Source organism: Diplotaxodon limnothrissa, linkage group LG6 (genome assembly GCF_057381915.1).
Source record: "Diplotaxodon limnothrissa isolate DT_005_m linkage group LG6, D_limnothrissa_male_GT1.1, whole genome shotgun sequence".
NCBI lineage: Eukaryota > Metazoa > Chordata > Actinopteri > Cichliformes > Cichlidae > Diplotaxodon > Diplotaxodon limnothrissa.
This window is the reverse complement of record NC_140601.1, coordinates 28651163-28673979: the sequence shown is the minus strand read 5'-3', so window position 1 is coordinate 28673979 and position 22817 is coordinate 28651163. Positions and strand designations below refer to the sequence as shown.

Sequence of the window (22817 nt, the reverse complement as noted above, 5' to 3'; positions counted from 1 at the left end):
TTTAAATGTGAGCATGTGCGAGAGAATCTCTGCAGTCCTTTAGCTGAGTTAATTTCCCTTGACGGGAGGTCTCCACTTGTACTCTCTCTTAGAGAAATAAGAGTGCTCTCCAGCCCAGAGCCTGTGACACTTGACTGACTGACTGAAAGGCAGACAGAAGAAAATGAACTTGCTTTCTCTCTCTCAGTCCCAGTAGAAGCAATGACTTATAGAGAACTATGATGTTTATTGCAGCCCCAGGTATGCTGTGGATGGGTTTAGCAGATGTCCGAAAAATGTGATTGAAAACTAAAAATAATCTGAAAGAAAAACAAACAAAAAGCCCTGAAGGCAAACTTTTCAAACCATGATTCAGAGTACAGAGTAATCCTGCTGCTGTGTAACAGACGGGAGCCTTTTTTCCAGAAGACAAAATAAATAAAATAAATCACTTAACAATTTAACTGAACCTACTAGAATCACACTCTAGACTTTATGAAAGGAAGTATTTAGATAAAGGCAGCTGCTGCAGTGACTAAACAGTGATGTTTTTGTTGTTAGTTCTGTGTGTGTGTGTGTGTGTGTGTGTGTGTGTGTGTGTGTGTGTGTGTGTGTGTGTGTGTGTGTGTGTGAGAGAGAGAGAGAGAGAGAGAGAGAGAGAGAGAGAGTGTGTGTGTGTGTGTGTAACTGACTGTGCTCAGAAATACATTTCAAAAAATTGAAACTTCCAGGAAAAATGAAGCTACAGCTGTTGCCAGACTTTTGAAAGCACTGCCTTCCACCAGCATGCACAGTGCTTTTTCTAGATCACATGACTTTTATGCTCATATAGCCGTATCCTGACCTGTTGTTCCAGCCACATGCCGTCTTTATATCATTTCTGGCGTTGTGCTGCAAAGCTTCCCAGTTTGGAATAACAGTATGAAAAATGCTGGAATCAGGCAACGTGCTACCGCATAACGTTTTGAGATGCTGCTGGCGGAGTGTTATTTATATAGCTCGGAGCAGGACGGAGGGATGCCGGGTGGTTCGACTTTCTTGATGATAAATAAAGGAAGCTGCTGCTGTGCATGTGTGTGGGTGTATGTGTTGTAGCTCCGGGTGTCTGGTTTAAACTAAAGACTGGTGGTCCTTTGATTTGGCACCTGAGCGTTGTAGATGCTGTACAACGCTTGCTTTTTGTCAGACGCACAAACACACATGCACAGACATCAGCAAATAAAGTTCTCATATCGTTCACCAGACTGGAAACACTGCCAGCCTCGAGCTTTTTAAGTGATGCTTTTTGTTTGTGTGTGGGTTTTCCTGCGTGCACGTTTCAATGTAAGCGCAAGCAAGTTTTTTTTTTTGTTTTTTTTGTTTTTTTGGGGGGTGCACAACATTGTGTTTTTGTGAATATAGCCTGTCAGTCTGCTTTGCCGAGTACAAACTGGCATCATTAGTGAGCCTTAGGCTGGCTGCCGCAGCACACTGGGCTGAGCACTGACAGCAAGGAAATGTGGAGTTTAAAAACTGTTATTTTTTCCATCGTATTTGTATATTTGACAAGTTTGCATCTCTGAAAACATCGTTACAGCTCAACTGACAAATCGTAGTAAGACGTAGCAGCATCTGGCAACGCACGCGCTCGTAAATGTGCACACACCCTGAATGCTGTCAGTGATAAGAGAGCATTAAGCAGCATCAATCAGACTTAAAAACAGCAAACACATTAAACAATTCCAGTTAAACAAATTATGAGTTTTATCCACACTCACCCTCTGAAATGTTAACTACCTAAAAAGAAAACTCTTCAGAAGCCTTTTTCAGTTTCACACCTATAAAACATAATGGCGTTCGCTGTGGTGGTGTCACGGTGCGGCATGGCACACCGTGGAAGGAGTGGGGAAGGAGGACCCAGGCGCGGTGCTCTACGTATAGACAGTGTTTATTTACAGAGGGTGATATCAAACAACAATAAATCCCCGTGTTTCTCCCCAGACTCCCGTGTCGTGTCCTCCAAGTGCTCTCTGCTCCCGTGTCTGCACTCCCGGTGCTCGCTGCTCCTTAAGCCTTCCACGCTCCTCCTGCGGGAAACAATAGCGGCAGCAGTCAGGACACTGAACAATGGCAGGCATACACTACACGACCAAAACCTAAACTGGGTAACTAACGTGGAGTCCCAAGCAATGATCCCGCGTCGGTGGGAGCTCCAAGACTCTCCTAAGTAGCTCCCCCGACGGGCCCTGATCAGCGGCAGGTGTGTGGCTTCGGGTGTGGCCAGTCCTTCCGCAGGGCCACACCCCTCAGGCCTGCAGGTGGCTGAGCTCCATCCTCCAAGCATCCCCGCAGACATAAACACACACACACTCACATCTACAATCATGGAGGAGAGCAGCAGCAATACCAAAATACATATAATAATAATAATAATAACAATATAATACATAACTGCTCAGGGATCCTGGGTCGCCCAGTCCCAGGACCCTGACAGTACCCCCCCTCTAAGGGTCGGCTCCCGACGACCCCAAAACCAAAACAAAAAAACAGCACAACCAACCCAGGGCGGGCGGCTGGGGGAACCAGGACGGAGGGCCAGAACCAAAACAAGCAAAAACAACAAAACAACAAACCGACCCAGTCCACAGTCTCAGAGTCAGACCGCGCATCCCGCAGCGGTGCAAAAAGAAAACGAAAAGACGCCACAAACAGTCACAGGCGGCCCATCAACACAACAAGAGAGTTCAGGGGGCCTACCTCGAGCCCAACGGCGGCGACGTAGCAGCTCCGGCGGACGGCCCCGGGTCCGGCGGCAGCAGCAAAACAGTTCAGGGGGCCTGCCACGGGTCCGGTGGCGGCGGCGCTGCTCCTCCGGCGGCCAGCCACGGGTCCGGTGGCGGCAGAACGGTTCTGGTGGCCTGCCACGGGTCCGGTGGCGGCAGAACGGTTCTGGTGGCCTGCCACGGGTCCGGTGGCGGCGGCGCTGCTCCTCCGGCGGCCTGCCACGGGTCCGGTGACGGTGGAACGGTTCCGGTGGCCTGCCACGGGTCCGGTGGCAACGTCGCTGCTCCGGTGAGCAACAGCGAGGCGTGGCAACAGGTCCATAACGCGCCGATCGCTGACGTGGACGCACCGGACGTGGACGGCGAGGAGGCCGCGCTAGACGTGGAGGTCCCTCCGGTCCGCTGACCTCCTCGGCCGGCAGCGAGAGCTCCTCCTCGGCCGGCAGTGCGGGCTCCTCCGGCTCGCTGAGCTCCTGCTCGGGCATGCTGAGCTCCACAGCTGGCGATGCGGGCTCCTCCGGCTCACTGAGCTCCTGCTCGGGCATGCCGAGCTCCTCCGGCTCGCTGAGCTCCTCAGCTGGCGGTGCGGGCTCCTCCGGCTCGCTGAGCTCCTGCTCGGGCATGCTGAGCTCCTGCTGCAGCTGGACGAAGTCTGAGGTTTCCCGAGCTTGCACTACCCCCCGGGCTTTACGCAGGGTGCAAAGGCAGGCGGAAACTCCCTTGAGCTGGCCGAGGTAGGGGTTTCCCTCCAGGATTGCCTCGATGGCGTTTAACCCCACCACTCTTGCCCTTGTGTTGGTGGTGTGAGTTACCCAGTCCATCAGGCGTTGGACGCGGGTGAGGTCGCTCTCTCCGGACAAGGCCGCTGGAGTGGGCAGTGGAATGGAGGCTGCTGCTGGTGGAGAAGATGGCTGAGCGTGTGATGTGGATGGTGAACAGGATGAAACGGTAAGCGGTGAGGTAGATGTCGCGGGGGATGATTCAGCAGGTGACGGCTGGATCACTAGCCGGGCGATAGGCTGAGGTACAGCGACCAGCTGGGCCGCGGGCTGCGCTTTGGCTACCGGCTGGGCAGCTGACCGTATAAACATAGCCCCAGAGTAAACAGTTGAGGTGAGTGACGATGAATTGTCCATATGACTCACCACAGCCGGCTGTTGAGATGTCTGTGGATTTAGCTGTGGTGAGGAACGCTGGCGGCGCGAACGTCGATTCCGTGTCGGCGTCGGCGTCTCAGGCAGTGAATCCACCAGCTGTCCGAGCTGGTGGGCAGCCTGAGGAGGAGAGTGGAGGTGGAGGGTGGAAAGTAGGAAGTCCAGGACCACCGCATTAAGGGAGTCCACCAGCCAGGGGAATTTAAAAAGCATCTCCTGCAGCCGCCTCTCCACGGCGTGACGCAAACCTTCCGCAGGCTTCTCCCACCATAAGTCACACATGCGGTACACTTTGTCCATAATTTCCCTCCTGAGCCTCTCCTCGGAGACCGCTGGGTCCATAAGTGGCGGGATCATTCTGTCACGGTGCGGCATGGCACACCGTGGAAGGAGTGGGGAAGGAGGACCCAGGCGCGGTGCTCTACGTATAGACAGTGTTTATTTACAGAGGGTGATATCAAACAACAATAAATCCCCGTGTTTCTCCCCAGACTCCCGTGTCGTGTCCTCCAAGTGCTCTCTGCTCCCGTGTCTGCACTCCCGGTGCTCGCTGCTCCTTAAGCCTTCCACGCTCCTCCTGCGGGAAACAATAGCGGCAGCAGTCAGGACACTGAACAATGGCAGGCATACACTACACGACCAAAACCTAAACTGGGTAACTAACGTGGAGTCCCAAGCAATGATCCCGCGTCGGTGGGAGCTCCAAGACTCTCCTAAGTAGCTCCCCCGACGGGCCCTGATCAGCGGCAGGTGTGTGGCTTCGGGTGTGGCCAGTCCTTCCGCAGGGCCACACCCCTCAGGCCTGCAGGTGGCTGAGCTCCATCCTCCAAGCATCCCCGCAGACATAAACACACACACACTCACATCTACAATCATGGAGGAGAGCAGCAGCAATACCAAAATACATATAATAATAATAATAATAACAATATAATACATAACTGCTCAGGGATCCTGGGTCGCCCAGTCCCAGGACCCTGACAGGTGGAGATAAATGGTTTCTTGTAATTCTCCTCCGCTCTGTTGAGTTAGTTCTGAGAAACTGGTTGAATAGAAAACAGTGTGAATAAGCGCCTTGATATTGGCTACAACTTCAAAATGAGTTCATAAACTGAGCAAAGCTGTTGAATTACATTCAGTTATCTCAAATGAATAATAGGATTACATTCCCACACTATGAGAGGATTACGTGGCACTAGAACACACTGAACATGGTGTTTTTCTTTGATTGCCACATAAGAGGCTAGATTGCATTTACGTGTAGAGAATGACAAAAGGTTATTTGAGGCTAGATTGTGGATTTCAAACTAAAGGAAAAACTTAGAAAATTCCTTGCATAACTGGTAATTTGCTGTACTTCCTGTACTTTCATGCCGATATCCATGTACTTATTGGTTGGCAGAGGGTTGTGGGCCATACTACAGCCTATTTTTGTAGACACATCCTGCAAACAATTCCTGGTAATATTTACAGCAAAAACATGATGATGACTACCAAACACCTGGACACACAGCCATTAGTGTGATCTATAATATGGTATTTTTAAGACCAATACTGCTGGTATGGGTATTTGGTGAATTAATTTTTTTTAGTTGTAGTTACATATGTGCTCCTATATGCTCAGATTATCTGGTGGTATTTTTCAGGTGTGCTCCCATCACAGTAGTTGCACAGTGTCCCCTGGTGGATGAACTATGCAACATCAACACCAATAACACGTTGCTGAAGGGTGTTTCTCCCGTCTCTTAATGCTCAATTCCGATTTTTTGATCAAATCCGATTTTTTTTTGTCTGCTTGTTCACACTACAAATAAAATGCGACAGCAACGCGCTCTAGTGTGAACGCTCAAAGCGTCCCGCTCAAAGAAGACGTCACACACAACGCGCTCTGTTTAGACCCAGAGCAAACAGTATTGCTTGACTGATGGCCCTTAATATAAAGACTTCGGACTTTACGTTTCCCAATTTTTGCTTTAAGTTATTTTGTTATTTACATAATAATGTAAATAACCTAATAATTATCCTTATTGCTGTTTTAGAGAGGAGCGGTGCTTCAAAGGATAGTTGCAGATTTCTGTCAGAATCTGCAGATTATACAGTACAAATAAAATGTTCACGTTGTCTTCCCAAGAGTTTCGCTGGATGGCCAGGAAGCGTTCACGATGTCTTCGCAGGCGCTGATAATTGGCGTCTGTCTTGTGTCAGTGACGTAAAAGACGGATTTGATGCGACATGACCGTTCAAACAGCAGTCGCTTTCTAAAACATCGGCTATGTATCGGATTCAGTACCACATACGAAAGTGACCCAAATCGGATTTGAAAATATCGGATTTGTGCCGTTCACACTGTCATACCATGATCGGATATGGGTCGCATAGGGTAAAAAAAAAATCGGATTTGGCAAGCAAAATAATTTGGATTCTTTTCTGGGAAACTGTCATGCTTTCCATCTTTATAAGTAGCCTTGCAGGAAAAAACAAAGCTGAAAAATGTGTATAAGTTTTGGTCAGTAAGCTAACAAGCATGCTCACCATAATGCATTTATTTGTTTAACAGCGTCATTTATATCTGCTTTTTAGTGTAGATTGTTGTTGCTAAAGGCCCGCATGTTGGGTTTCTATCCTCGTGTCAGTCCTCCACTCTGATCATCTTCACTTCTGTTTGTTCAGAAACCTCGACAGGTCCCTTCTGTGTCTTTTTTCTCTATCGGCTTTGCTTCGTAGCTTTTGTCAACTTGACTGTCCTGCTGCCAGCCTTCTGTTCGTTTTTAATCTGTACTCCCACTTTGTTGTCTTTTTATTTTCGTCTCTTTGTTCTTAACTTTTATTTGCTCTGCCTTTCGGCCTCCTGTGCCTGCTGCCCTTTATTTTTGAGCCTTTGTTTTCAGGTTTTCCCCTACTTTAACCCCCATCACCATTCCTTCTGCTATTAAATATCTTTGGAATATTTAATGCTTGTGAGCTGCCTCACAGTGTTGTAGAGGGTAAAAAATATGTGTTTGCAAATTTCTTAAGACAATTACATAAAAAAAGCATGATTAGCTGAGGTCAAACAAAGTATTAAATTAAAAACCATGAGGTCTAGCTCAAAATTAATGCTGTCCATCCCACGGACTAATCTCAAATCTTGTGGCGATAGAGCCTTCTCTGTGGCAGGTCCCAAACTTTGGAATAGTCTTCCCCTAAATATTAGATCTGCACAAACACTTGATCAATTTAAATCACTACTAAAGACATTTTTATGCCCTGGCTTTTAACACACTATGACCCAAGCATTTTGGTCTTATTTTAATAGTCTTAGTTATTGTTTTAATTATTTTATTGCCCTTTCATTGTTTTATATTGTTATTATTGTTTTACATTGTTTATTTTTAATGGCATTTTTATATTGTTAAGCACTTTGTGCAGCATTGTATGTCTGGAAATGTGCTATATAAATAAATTTGACCTTGACCTTAACCAATAAATAAATTTGCAAAATACTAGCAATCCAGGTTGCACTCTCCCTATTGCCCTATGACAGCTGGAATAGACACCAGCCCACCTGTAACTCTGAACTGGATAAGCAGAAGAAGATGGATGGATGGATGGATGGATGGATGGATGGATGGATGATTGGTTGGATGGATGATGGATGGATGGATGATTGGATGGATGGATGGATGATTGGATGGATGGATGGATGATGGATGGATGATTGGATGGATGGATGGATGATGGATGGATGATTGGATGGATGGATTGATACCTTTTGATTAAAAAAGCTGTCTGTCTCTCTGTCCCCAGGTCTTCTCTGACGTGCCCCCATTGCCTTAAGCAGAGCAACACCTTTGATCCATTTTTATGCATCTCTCTGCCTATTCCTCTACGACAAACCAGGTAATGCATGATACATAAGGCATGAGATCCAGTCTAAAGTATATTTGTTGCTGTTTGTTTACTAATTATAACATCCAATATAACTTATTATGAGCATAGGGTAACAACTTATTTTTAAAAAAACAAACTAGTTTTTTTTTTTTTAACTTCACAAACTGCATTTTGCTTGTTCTCGGCATCTTTAATTAAACATTAGTGCAGATTTTTAGTTGTTCACTTTGGTCTCCCTGTGGTCTCTAAAGGTGTTAAGTTTTAGTGCAAGTGTTTCAAACTTTCTACAATAGTCTGGTGTGCAAGGAAAATCCCTCACAGATTGCTGTGCAGTCATGTAAAACCTTTTCTTGGCTTTTTGACAGTTGACACTGTGAACATATGAGGTTGTCACCAGATAACAGTGATATGGATAGTACCTTCTAGGCTCCATAAGTAAATAAAAACATTAGAAAAACAACACCGCAAAACATTCCAAAATGTTGCCAATTTAGATTATAGAAAAACATGCATGCATTTATACTAACATGCTCTATACACCAAAAACAGCCATGTTCATATCAAAGTGATAAATGCTGGTCAACCGAGGTTCCTGACCACACACTTCCTGTGCTTCCATTTTTAACCCAAGAAGCTGCATGCCAGCAAGGTTCTGTGGTAAAACAGTGCGGCTCTGACGTGTGAGCGGGGAGAAAGGGAGCTAGCAATAGAGTCAGATGGGATGTTTTATTTTGACAGCAGAGATAATGGTGAAGGAATACAAGGAACAACAAAAATCGTACGAGACACCTGTTTTCTTGCCATCCAAATGAAGTAGCAGAGGCACAGCAACACAGGCAACCTCATCCACACATCACTGATAGTTTTCACCATACATACAAAATGCATTACTAGCTGTGTGGGTTCATGATTGCAAATTAATTACTTTTCATTCAGCTGAATTAACTTTAACTAGACATTAACTTGACTCTGAATAACTGATAGTTCTACTCGTGTGGAGAGGTGCTGATTTAAAGTATTTTGCCTGATTAGATCTCTTCTTAAAACTGTATGGGAAGTTTGATTAACTTTTTTCACCAGTTGTTGTGCTACAAATTAGACTTATATCATTCTCATTTGCAGATGGACCAGGGATTTATATCAAAGCTCTAATTCACATTCAAACTAAGCTTCAGTCTAATTATCCAAAATGACGTGCAGTTGAATTTAGGTTATACAGTAGTGGGTACAACACTGTAGATTTTGTCCTATGATATTCATATGCAATCTCCCTTTTTCACAAATGTTCGCCCCTACAAAAAGCATCTAAAAAGACATGAAATATGCTGGAGTCTAAGCCATCTGTTATGGGGTGAAAGGCAGCGTACACCCTGGACAGGTTGCCAGTGTATCTCAGTGTATCACAGAGAAACAGATAACCATTCACAGTCACATTCAAGGCCAGTTAACAGTAACAGGTTACATTAGGTTAAATACATTAATATATTCCAGGCTTTGGAAGCTTTTCAGTTTGCCTTCATTTGCTACACAATGAATCTTCCTATTTTCAGGAATGCAGATGTCACTCTTCTGCATCTTCTCTGCATCCACCAAGCTAACTCCAAACTCATTTTTGCAGCTCAGGCACTCACTGTCTCGTGACAGTATGCAGCCTGTTCCTGCAGTTGCCATAGCCTAGCACACAGAGAAATTCATTCAGGTTCAGCTTGAACTTACTGCTGGCCAAACATTGACCTGACACACACACATATGCATGCACACACACAGTGGCCTCATTGCACCGTCCTGCTGCAGCAGTATCCCAGCTGAATGCTGATAAGTCTGAGACCCCCAGAGAGACAGAAGGGTCTGGCTGCCAGCATGGCATCAAGGCCTGGGTGCTGTAGATAATGCCAGTATGGCAGAGAGAATGAGAAAAGCAGAATGGGAATGTTTTCTGCCGATCACCTAACTTTACAATATTTAACCTTGAGCAGTCGTGGCATCATTGTTACCAAGCTTACTGTTATTCAATTTAAAATAGTCAAAAAAGTTCTAAACACAAATCTGTCACATGACTTCAGTCTACTGTGCAGCCATCACTGGGGCCTTTCTGTGTGAAGTCTGTAGATTCCCAAGACTTGCATTTTAGGTTAACTTACTATTCTTAAGTGGCTGTAGTTGTAGATATGAGTTTTCATTGGGTATCTGTCATATGGGTAGGCTCTAACAATACTGCTAGGCTGCACAGGTGTATAGAGTATTTGATTGGATGAAGCCTGTTTCTCATTTTGTAATTGTACAAGTGCTTGTTTCATAACCACACTGTATGTAATCACTATAATGACTGACACAAGGTGTGAAAATCATGAGTGGATAGGCAAAACAATTACAACCTGATATACTTCCTGTTACATAAGAGTAAAAGGCTGTGACAGACAGACTGGAAAAATGACTGAAGCGATACTTTGAAATACACAGGAGTAAACTAAACATCAGCAGGCTGTAGCAGGTCTCATAATGCTTTTAATGCTGTCATAAAATTAGCTTTCTTTGAATTGACTTGTAATGGTTGTTTTTTTTTTAATTATTTGGGGGGGGTTTTGTATTACAAATCTCACACACTGATCAGTTCTTATCCAACTGTATCTTGCTGTTCCAGTTATTAATTTCTAGGGGAATATCAAGTGGCACAGATATTTAATTTTTTGACAAAGATACACTATCATAATGCAGGACTGCAGGTGGGAACATGAAAAACATGATGCCGTGCAAATATAAAGCTTTTGTGGCTCCACAGGTAGCTGCATGAAGTGCGATGAAACACCCCAAGTGAAATCACTGACGTCTGTATTATTTGGGGCTGGGAGTAGTTGTGAATAATGCAAGCAACAAGTTTTGCCAACAAAAATAAACAAATGAATGAAAAAAAACCCTCATTTTGCTGCAATTTGTCTTTAAATTCTGTTTTCTCCTGTTTTTTAAAAAGAAAAACAGCCAAATTCAGTAGCGCTATAGGAGTGATTGGCTCTCTTTTAAAATGTTTGCCTTGCTCTAATGTCTTAAGTTATGTAAGAACAACTGCAACAACCACTAAATGCAAAAGGAAAAATGTAAGTGCTTTGCTTTGGTGACAACCACGTTTGCTTAAAAGGTCATTTGCGAGTGGAAACCTTTTCCCGATCAATTCATACAAGTCTGTCAACGTCTATGCAGTGTGGGTGCCAGAGTAGCGGGGACATGTGGCTCCAGTCACTTAGGTATTCAATAAAAAATGAAATCAAATAAAAATACAGAGTGGATTCACACTCTTGCTTATGTCGTTTGACAAAACAGACATTATAAATTGAAGTACACTTTAAGACCCACTTAATTTACACATAGAATAGTACTACAAGCATCAATCATATGATAATAAACATATTAAAAGGGGCACCTAAATTATGTGATTAATTACAACCATAAACAGATAGTACGCTCATAGAGAAATGTGCAAAAATATCCATCTTTTATTGGAGAGGCAAAAAGAAAAGAGACTATTTGTAGTTAAACGAAGGACTGTCTTGCTGTGAGGCAACAGCACTAACCATCACACCACTGTGCTGCCTTTTTTTCATTACCATACTAACTTGATTTAACATATAGTTGTAAAAGGATATTGGGGATCAGAATGCAGCTGAAAGACCACAGTGACCTTTTTGGATGGCCTCTGACCTCCAAGGCATGTGTGTAACACTGATGCTGTCTATGTGAAGAGACCGTGCTCACAGACTTTTAACAGACGATGCACAATAGTAACACTTTATTCACCTGAATAATGCATGAGGAGAAACAGGAAGTGGAGGTGTCAGCGATTACACTACCTTCTTTCCAAATGGGATGGCGCAACTTTACTTTCACTCCTCGCTCTGAGTTTTTCTCTTTACTCTGTAATAATCAGTAGCAAACAAACACTCAACAGCAAAGCACAGTACAAAGCCATGAAGGGATTCCTTAATGTCTTCTGTATTTTAGATTTTTCCTTATCATTTTAACCCTCTCCTGGAAATATTTTAATGATATGCAATGACAACAAAGCCTCAGCATTTATTGGGTAATTTTGTGTCATTTCATTAATGATTACCACTTCATAAGTAATTTTTAATAAGATTTTTAAGGTTGTGCAAATTTGCTCCTGTGAACATGTGTCAGAAAAAAATCTATTGATGCTTGATGGTGACACCCACACCTTAAATAAACTGCCCTTTGGTCATTTTTACATTTTGAAGGTGGTTTGGTTGCAAAGCAAAGTGGCCACATTGTACAGTAGAAGGATAAAACTATTTTTTAAAACGATTTTACCTACATCTTACATTGTGTGTTTTGGATTAGATTAGATTATGTTATGGCCCATCTAGGTGTGGCTGGACCACAACATGAGGGTGATCCATCCTTGTCAGACCCCAAGCAGCCACATCACACAATTGGTACAGTTTGATAATGATTTATTTACAATATGTTGACTCGTTAGGTTTTTTGACACCAAAAAGGAGTTGGTTATAGCTTCGGGGTGGACTTAATGCCAATCCTTACCTAATCAAAAGAATCAAACCAAATGACAACAGCTTGCTTCACTCATTAAGAAAAACAGAAGAAAACTATAATCAAACAAAAAGGCAGTCCACCCCTGCACATTCCTGTATATGGTGAACAGCATTGGGCATGTTTCCAAAGGTCTGCTGGTTGGGAAGAGCCAAGGATGAATGAATGGGAGACCATGGCGGTGTCATCATATAAGTCAGGGGTGTCGAACTCCAGGCCTTGAGGGCTGGTGTCCTGCAGGTTTTATATATGACCCTGAATCAAATGATTAGTTCATATCCAGGCCTCTGGAGAGCTTCAAGACTTAGGAGGGGTTGAGGAGGTCATTTAAACATTTAAATCAGCTGTGTTGGATCAAGGACACATCTAAAACCTGCAGGACACCAGCCCTCGAGGCCTGGAGTTCAAAACCTGTGACATATGTCATTTCCAACTCATTAGCCAATCCGTATGGTCCGTCCTCTGGATCCACCAATCACGGAGAGGCACCTGCATACTGGGATTTTCATATTAGACAACAATACAACAGCAGTCGTAACAATTACATTAGATTAGAGTCGCCTTTAATGTCTCCTTTGGGAGAAATGTATATTTGATAAATGACAGAAACACAACATGTAAGGTAGCACACATACCAACACACAGTCAAGCTGCACTTTTTACCATTTAGTAATTGATCATGACACTAAAAACACTTTATACCTTTACTCTTTATAAAGGATGCAATTTATATCATCAGTGATTTTCAGCGATTTTCCATCTCTGCTTTTCGAGTATCTCCTGGAGAGAAGATGGAGAAGAATGCTAATTATTCCAGGCATTTTAATTGAGTTTTGAATTTGTGATCTGAGCTTTGCAGAAAGGTTACCAAACCAAGTGCCAAAACGGCATTAACATGGACCATGGACCTTAAGCATTCTTAAAAAATACAAGCGCTGACTGTTTCATGAGCATACTGGATTCATCATGCTCCACATGATAAATACACGTGTTGCTTGAACTTCTTAACTTAGGTCTTAACTTCTTCAGATGTCACTAGAAAAAAAAGTCTTTGTAATCAGGTAATGAATTAATTAATGATGAATAGGGATTATTGAGAGCAAAGATATAGATAAGTAGAGAGGGTAGACCCAGTAGCCTATCAGGGCTTTTCTTCCTACTCATCCATCAGTTTTCTCAGTTTTTGGATCAGACTGACTCCTGTTTTTTGTTTTTTTCTTTTTGTCCCAATCCACCCCAAACCCACCCCGCAATCATTTTCACTCCTTGATTCTTCCCAGAAAGTGTTCATATTGCTGTGACATGTCCCAGCATACAGCCGCTTCCTGAGGGACCTGCAGGGGTTTTGCTCAGCTTGCCCAGTCATGCATAAATCTGGACAAACACTAGGGAGAGATGAAACCCTTCGGAGGTGAAATCTGACGAGTTAAATCATAGGAGATATTAAATGAGATGCAGACAAAGTGATGTTTTATGCTCATGAAATTAGATTTGATATAACAGTGTCAGAGGAAATCTTTTCCCTGAACTGATTAGATATTAAACAGCTCAACGGTTTTATTTTGCTGTTTGATACCTGGAGTTCATGAAGACCCAGCTATCCCCGAAAGCGTCTCTTTAACAAACCAATGTGTTTTTGTTGCCCCTGGCATTTTTGAATGCTGCACAGTTGGATTAGTCAGTTTCCAGTTAAGATTTATATGTACGTGTCTTTACTCACACTATGTAAGAAAGACGTGTGTGTATCTGCATACAAATATATTGTATAAATAACTCAGCATGCCAGAGTTTAAAATATGTAACAATGTAAACAAAAATGCAGAATAACTTACTGCTGTGTTCATGAGCATGTATTGATCTTTCCCAGTGTGCTCTACCATTTCTTGCCTTACAGAAAAACACACTCACACCCTTTATTCCTCTTTTTATCTCATAGGCCAATGTGTGTGACGTTGGTGTTCAACACAAAGGGTCAGAGGCATCTGCGAGTGGGGCTGGCTGTACCGCTGTTTGGCTCCCTGTCCAGTCTGAGAGCTTTGGTAGCAGTGGAGGGCAACATCTCTCCTGACCAGGTACTCACACAGTGTGCAGAGTGTACAGAAGAAGTTGATTACACTGATCATGACCATGTTGCATTGCGGCCCCTTGAGAGTTCCCAATGACTAAATAATTTAGTATTTAGTATTTAGTATTTATTTATTTATTGTCATTGTCAAGAACAATGAAATTGCGTTTGGGGCTTCCATACAACCCCAAAAAAAGAAGAAAATAATAAATACCCCTTAAAACCCAAGTGTACATATTTAACCCAGTGTGACTCCAATGCAATAAGACAATCCTTAGCAATAATGTTCGTAGAAATTCAGACAAAGACCTGAGAAACATGACAAAATACAACAATGCAACCCATTCAATATTATTGTACTGTGAGATATGATATCAGATATGATAGTTATCTATTTAAGAAAGAGGGGGGGGGCAGGAGGGGGAAGAGAATAAAGATATGATGCACCAATGCAGACCAGTTCATTGCTATTAAGAAGTTGGATATGGTTATTGTCCGTGAGAGGGGGGCAGAGAGTTCAGGAGCCTCACAGCCTGTGGATACAGGCTGTTGGTGTCATGGTCCTGGGTCAGTGACCCAGCGCTTTTAGTTTGTATTCACTTTCTAGTTGATGATGATGGTTTGAGTTCTATGTGTTATATTCAGTCTGCCTTTGAGTCTGCGTCTGTGCCTCTGTCTATGATGTCACCCCATCTGTTTGTGAATCTGTCTGTTTAGTTCAATGTCTTGTCTGGTTCCATGTGTCTAGGGTTTCCTGTTTTACTTTGTAGGTCTGCCTCGTTATGCCCATTAGTTCCAGCTGTGTCCCCTCCTGTGTGCCATTTCCTGATTACCTGGTGTGTGTATTTATAGTTGGTGTCTGCCTGTGCTCCTCGTGGCGTCGTCTGCGTTTCTCTGTGAACCTCTCGTGTAGTCTGCTCTGTTCCATGTTTCTTCGTGTCTCTCTGCCCCTCGCCTCGTGTCCTCCATTTTGCATTAGTTTTCCCAGTTTAGGTTTATGTTCGGTTCTGTCCACACCTTGGTTTTCTGCACTGTAAATAAAACCCACTTGCACCTCCGCCATTGTCTGCTATTGGATCCTCCTTTCTCACCCTCCACACGACTGCCGCCCCAGCCGTGACAGTACGACGCCACCACAAGATGGATCCAGCAGCTTTGTCCGGAGAGAGTGACCTCGCACGCATCCAACGCCTGATGGACTGGGTAACCCACACCACCAACGCACGGGCAAAAGTGGTGGGGTTAAACGCCATCGAGGCAATCCTGGAGGGAAATCCCTACCTCTGCCAGCTTAAGGGAGTTTCAGCCTTCGTTTGCGACCTGCATAAAGCCCGGGGGGTGGTGCAAGCTCGGGGATCCACAGGCTTTGTCCAGCAGCAGCGGGCTACAGCCGCCCCGGAACGGCCACGTCAGCTTCGCCCGCCGGAGGAGTTACCCGGCCCGCTGGAGGAGACTTTGCCCAGCCCGTCGGAGCCGTCGGCAGGGAGGAGGCGACGATCGCGGCGTCAGCGCGTCACCCCGCAGCCGGATATCAGGACTTCAGAGCCACCGGCTGTGGTTAGTGGGAAGGACCCCTTGTCTGTTTTGGACTGTGGGACAGTTTATTCAGGGGCTTTGTTTGGTGCGGCAGATGACAATGAGAACTGTTTGTTGCCTGTTCATTCTCCTGCTCGGCTGTCTTTGCCTTGTTTAGCTGCACAGCCGCAAGCTCGTGTAGATGCACTGCCGCAAGCTCGTGTAGATGCACTGCCGCAAGCTCGTGTAGATGCACTGCCGCAAGCTCGTGTAGATGCACTGCCGCAAGCTCGTGTAGATGCACTACAGCATTCAACTCGGCCCCCGGCATCCCCGCTAGCCCGGTCATCTCTGCCGTCTCCGTCTTCACCGACTCCCTCTGTACGGGAGGCTGTGCCTGTGCCTCCCATTTTGGACTCTTTTTCTAGTACGCATTAGTAGTAATACGATGGCACCTATCCAAGATGGCGGCCATCGTACGATGGCACCTATCCAAGATGGCGGCCAACCAAGCCGGTTTGACAACCGGTTTGACCGGTTTCGTGCGTGTGCGCATGCGCGTTCAGTAATTCGATGGCACTAGTCCAAGATGGCGGCCAACCAAACCGGTTTGAGAACCGGTTTGACCGGTTTCGTGCGTGTGCGCATGCGCGTTCAGTAATTCGATGGCACTAGTCCAAGATGGCGGCCAGCCAAACCGATTTGACCAGTTTCGTGTGTGTGTGCGCATGCGTGTTCAGGTGTGGAAATACCACAGGGTATCAGAGGGGTTATATGAGTTTATGTGTTTTTAACGGGGTTTTAATTTAATCAAACCATAGGGTTTTTAATTAAACTATTTTTTCACTTAGGTGTATCGCAACATTCAGTTATGCATGTGTTCTTAAAAGCAATTCTTTGTTTCTTGTTTCATTCTTGGCGGAGTGGAAGCTGTTTTGGTTCACAGTGCGCCTTAACAAAGAGGGTGTGCTCTAGTCAAAAGTGTTGGTAATAGTGTTTTAATCACACTAATTTTCTAAATCTGACAATGTCTCAGCTTGCAGTGAGGCATGCATTTTATTTTATAAATGGCACAAATGGGAATTTCTTCTGAATGGGTGATGTCAGCATGTTCACAAGCGTTTCATTTAATCAAACCCCTAGTTTTAATTTAACTAGTTTTTACACATCTACTGGGGTTTCTTTCCAGGGTTGATGCGATCATTTTATTTAAAAATCGGGATTTCGGAATGTTGAACTAAGAGTGAGACAAAGCCAGCCAGCTAGTTTTTAACACAGTAAATGTTACAAATAGCATTCAGTCCTTTAGAAAATAAATGCTATAAGCAGCCAGTATCGCTCTTTTCATCAGCCCTTTAGAAAATAAACGCTACAGTGATACTTCTAAAACCAGTCGCCCAGACCCGCTCCAACTTTTCAACAGCTGGCTAATTGTTTGAATTTGTTCAGGATTGTAAAAGCCCACCGCGGGTATCACTTAGTTGTTGAGAGTACCATGCGAACAAGGGCCCAACCTATTGTTTAAAGTGGCCAGTATTGGCTCTTTTGTAATTCCTCGACAAGGTAAATGGGGCAGTTGGTACCAGTCGGGTGGCGACCCCGCCTATTGTCTGAAGTATCGGCTCCTTTGTAATTCCTTGAGAAGACAAAAGCCCTGTAGGGTCTCATTTAAATTGATTGGAGACATCTTGTTTCATTCTTGGCGGAGTGGAAGCTGTTTTGGTTCACAGTGCGCCTTAACAAAGAGGGTGTGCTCTAGTCAAAAGTGTTGGTAATAGTGTTTTAATCACACTAATTTTCTAAATCTGACAATGTCTCAGCTTGCGGTGAGGCATGCATTTTATTTTATAAACGGCACAAATGGGAATTTCTTCTGAATGGGTGATGTCAGCATGTTCACAAGCGTTTCATTTAATCAAACCCCTAGTTTTAATTTAACTAGTTTTTACACATCTACTGGGGTTTCTTTCCAGGGTTGATGCGGTTATTTTATTTAAAAACGGATCAAACGGGCCATTTCTTCTGTAAGGGGTTTCATGGTTTCAGAGTAGTTTTTAACACAACAGATAGTCGCAAATAACATTCAGCCCTTTAGAAAATAAACGCTACAGTGATACTTCTAAAACACGCTGCACACAATGTCACCTTTTCCCCCAAAGCAGCCAGTATCGCTCTTTTCAAACTAATCGTCTTTTAAATACACTCATTTTGTGATTCTGGTGTCACACCATGCACCGATGCAAGCATTTTATTTATTTAAAAACGGATCAAACGGGTCATTTCTTCTGTAAGTGGTTTCATGGTTTCAGAGTAGTTTTTAACACAACAGATAGTCGCAAATAACATTCAGCCCTTTAGAAAATAAACGCTACAGTGATACTTCTAAAACCAGTCGCCCAGACCCGCTCCAACTTTTCAACAGCTGGCTAATTGTTTGAATTTGTTCAGGATTGTAAAAGCCCACCGCTGGGTATCACTTAGTTGTTGAGAGTACCATGCGAACAAGGGTCCAGCCTATTGTTTAAAGTGGCCAGTATTGGCTCTTTTTGTAATTCCTCGACAAGGTAAATGGGGCAGTTGGTACCAGTCGGGTGGCGACCCCGCCTATTGTCTGAAGTATCGGCTCCTTTGTAATTCCTTGAGAAGACAAAAGCCCTGTAGGGCCTCATTTAAATTGATTGGAGACATACCTTTCTTTTTGGAAACCCCCACCCTATATAAAAAACACGCTCAGAGCCCGATACCCTGAGCCATTTACGCCTCAAGATTCGCTGCAGAGCACACCATTTTCTTTGCGATCATCAACACTAACATCGTTCTTTATAACATGGACATCGTAAACGGTAAGTAAAACAAAACCTATTATTGGATTTTTAAAAAGTGTTATGTTAACATATTATAGGATATTCAAACTATCTTTTTTCCTAAAACAAAAGCTTAATTTTTAGGAGTTCGGGAGAACGGCCCAGGACCCTTTTCTTTAGAAACGGGCGCTTTTACAGCTGGAACTAGTTCTCTAACAGGCACAAGGTGTGTACAGCATTACTGGATTTTTAAACGTATGTATGTTTTAAACTAGCGATTGTTTTAAATTATGTAATAACGTTTTTGTTTGTTCCAGGGTTAACAAACTGAGCAGGAAAACATTCAGACACCGCTACCACAGAGCCCTACCTTACATCAGGTGTGTATACAACGGGATGTATAGTTGTGTATTTTTTTTTAAAGGGGTTTAAACAATTACAAATGTTCTAAACTGACCGTTTTACACCTACAGAGCCACGCCAGAGAACCGGGTGTGTGGAGAAGCAGGACCATCCCGAATAACGCACACTACAAGGTAAGCATAGGCATATATAAATTAGATAAAAAGAGATAGAGAGGGAGACACGCTTATTCAGTTTGAAATGGGTACATGTATAATATGTTTTAACACATGTCTATCTATCTTCACAGACTGCAGAACAGCACCCCTCCTCATAATGATCAGGACACCATACGATTCCAGACGTTTTTGGAATGTTTAAGCAGTATCGACCTCCCAGAACAACAAAAACCTGGAGCTTTGTGCAACAGTGGAGAGTCAGAACCGATCTTCATCAGCGAACCTGCAACACCCCCGAGTGAGTGGCTACCTCGCGATTTCTCTGATGTTTTTGAGTACAGCATGTCAGATTTTGATCTAGTTCATATACCCACCACCCCAGAATGTGTCAGAAATAGCGTTGATTCACACATAGATTTCGAAGAAGACGGCATAACAGACTCTCAAATATCAGCGGCGTATGATGCTTACATAAAGCTTCCAGACGCTCAGCCTGCTGAACAAAGTCATATAGCTTCAATAGCTGATAAATTATGTTTGATTGAAGCTAGACTCAATCAATACCACCAAGAAGCACAGGTACAAAGGCAACAGTTTACCAAACTCATAAACAAAGTGTGTAGTACATTAGACAACATCTGCAGCAAAATTTCAAGTCCCTGACTTTTAAAATCCAGACCATGGACCCTCCAAATAAATTATTTAAACATAATAACGGAACCTCCACTCCTGTTAGATGTTTTGACTTAGAGACTTTTATGCAGTGGGCTGAAGAAACAGATAAAAAATTAGACGATATTATAGCTAGACTTAATAGGGTGCCTGCATCAGCCTCATCCGATACACATCCTTGTCAGACTGTTCCTACGTCTGCTATTGCTGATGGGGCTATTGTTGCTAATAATAGTGATAGTACAGCTGGTGTTGCTCGGGCCGTTGCTGTTACTGATGCTAACCATATAGCTTGTGCTGCTGGTGATTTTGCGTCTGATGCACAATCTAGCCGGGTCACCTCTGCTGCAGCTACTGCAGTTGTTATTGAGCCCGTTGTGCAGTCTGGGTCCGGCAGCCGCTCTCAGTCACACATTAGAGAGATACCTAATTTTAATGCTCGCGAATTGCGTGAACGCCTTGATTTTAGGGGTATAAGTCTCGATCATCCAGAACAAGTGCCGGCGCGAGTGCGCGAGTGCTTAGCCAATGTGATAGACAGAGCTGTGGCGGGATCCCAACAGGGCAGTGTTCTAAACGTGGTCCTGCGTGGCCCCTCGCTGGCTTCAGATGTTCAGGCTGTTTTAAACGCTGATGATCGGTATGATCCGGAGCTGTTTCTCGATCAAATTGCACAAGTTATGCAGAGTAATGATGAATCTATCGGTGATGATGAATTAGAGTTTATTGTCACGGTAGCTCAGAACAGTAGTGGCGGGTCTCGCTTAAGACTGGCGCACATACCTTATGATGAGATTCTCTCAAAGAAAGGCAGACATTTATACACACCAAACAACACAAACAACAATTTGTGCTTCTCCCTATGCATAGCACATTCATTAAACTCATCATCCTCTGAGCATGAAAAACTTGCTACAGCTAAACAGATGCATGCTGAAGTAGGTCTATGCGACACACAGCAAGTATCATTCTCTGATGTCGGTAAATTTGAGAAGCACTTCAACATTAAGATTGTAATCTATTACCACACAGAAGGGCGTAAACGCCTGGAATGTTTTTACACACATGAAGAGCCAAACCCTAACACGTTGATGATGTATCTCCATAATCAACATTACCACCTGATTTTAAACCCGACCGCTTTTTTGGGGGGATCCTATGTGTGTAATTTCTGTTACAGTATATATAATACACCATTACAGCACAGCTGTAAACATAGATGTAACACATGTTACACACTCTGTCAACATCACAGGGGACCCACAGTGAAATGCAGCGACTGTAACCGCATCTGCAAATCACAACACTGTTACCAACAACACAAATTACCTGAATTAAAACACAACATGATCCCCTGTGATAATATGAAACATTGCATGCACTGTGGCACCACATATAGAGAATCCAAGAAATTGCCACACAAATGTGCGCAGCCTAGATGCGAGCACTGCCGCGAACCTAAATTAGCAGGAGACTCCGACCATCAGTGTTTCATACAGCCTGTTGAAAAACAGAAGCCTAACGATAAATACATTTTATATGATTTTGAGACGCGGTACCACAACGGTAAACACGAGGCTAACTTTGTGTGTGCGTCTGATCTGAAGGGCAATAAGTTCACATTTAATACATTAAAGTGTGTGGAGGCGTTTGTGCAGCATTACAGACGCCCAAGGTTTCGTGGGTACACTTTCATAGCACATAATGCATCTGGCTTTGATAACTACATACTCCTCGAGTACTTTGTCAGACAGAGCATAACACCTAGTGTCATAATGAGCGGCAGCCGTGTGATTTTAATGCATGACAGGGACTATGACCAGCGGTGGATTGATTCGTTCAGCTTTTTGCCCATGGGCCTTGCCAAAATACCCTCTGCTTTAGGTTTTCAAGACCTGCAGAAGGGCCATTTCCCACACAGGTTTAATACGAGGGATAATGAGCGTTATGTGGGCCCGTACCCAGACCCCTCCTTCTACGGCTATGAGCACATGTCTGAAAGCGATAAGGTGCGATTCATGGAATGGTACCAGGTTGCCTCACAGAATCCCTTTGATTTTCAGGCTGAACTCAGGCGTTACTGTGTTAACGATGTTGATGTCCTGCGTAAAGCATGCATCATTTATCGTGACACGCTACTGGGTTGTACTCAAGTTGATCCATTCATGTATACCACCCTGGCTGCATTTAGTATGGGTGTGTATAAAACGCTGTTTCTGCCTAGAGACGCGCTCGCTCTCACGTATGAAGGGGCATACGTTGAGCAGAACAAGACGTTTTCTAACGTCTCTATTGAATGGCTTCAATATGTGTCCCACACCACCAACAAAGTGGTAAAACATGCTCTCAGAGGAGGCGAACAGAGGGTTGGACCGTATTTTGTGGACGGTTTTGACCCCACAAGTAATACAGCTTATGAATTTGCAGGATGTTTTCACCACGGTTGTGTTAAATGCTACCCCGAGAGTGAAGTTAATCCTGTCAGCAAAGCATCCTATGGACTGCTGCATCGCATGTTTTGTGACAAAGTTGATGCACTGAGATCACAACACAGTGTGAGCGTAATAGTGATGTGGGAGTGTGAATGGGCTGCCTTGAAGCAGACAGACCCTGCAGTTGTGGCTTTCATGCATACGTACAGAAAGCCAGAACGCCTGAATCCCCGAGACGCCCTTTTTGGCGGTCGCACAAATGCTCTAAAGCTGTACCACAAGACTGCTTGTGATGAAAAAATATTTTACTACGACTTCACCAGTCTCTATCCCACAGTGCAGTCTAAAAAAGACTATCCTGTAGGACACCCTCAAGTCATTTACACCAACTTTGACAAGCTAGAAAATTATTTCGGCTTTGTTAAATGCACAGTGCTCCCACCTAAGGGTCTTTTTCACCCCGTCCTACCCTACAGATGCCAT

General features: G+C 44.0%; 3 protein-coding genes across 3 annotated transcripts in view; 2 read left to right on the top strand and 1 right to left on the bottom strand.

The window, feature by feature from the left end:
- usp43a (ubiquitin specific peptidase 43a) overlaps positions 1-22817 on the top strand; it is a 149023-nt gene that overhangs the window by 50312 nt on the left and 75894 nt on the right. The window contains exons 4-5 of the mRNA XM_085354953.1: positions 7682-7774; positions 14262-14397. Coding sequence (XP_085211079.1) covers positions 7682-7774; positions 14262-14397 — 229 coding nt within the window. The remainder of the gene's footprint in view (positions 1-7681; positions 7775-14261; positions 14398-22817) is intronic.
- LOC146630780 (uncharacterized) lies at positions 2615-4270 on the bottom strand. Its single transcript, XM_085355371.1, has 4 exons — positions 3806-4270; positions 3188-3736; positions 2916-3148; positions 2615-2876 (listed from the first exon to the last, which is right to left on the bottom strand). Exons 1-4 carry the CDS (start codon positions 4268-4270, stop codon positions 2615-2617), a joined length of 1509 nt encoding a protein of 502 aa, XP_085211497.1.
- On the top strand, positions 18733-20079 carry LOC146630779 (uncharacterized). The gene is made up of 5 exons (XM_085355370.1): positions 18733-18748; positions 18854-18935; positions 19027-19089; positions 19183-19245; positions 19362-20079. Exons 1-5 carry the CDS (start codon positions 18733-18735, stop codon positions 19891-19893), a joined length of 756 nt encoding a protein of 251 aa, XP_085211496.1. The 3' UTR covers positions 19894-20079.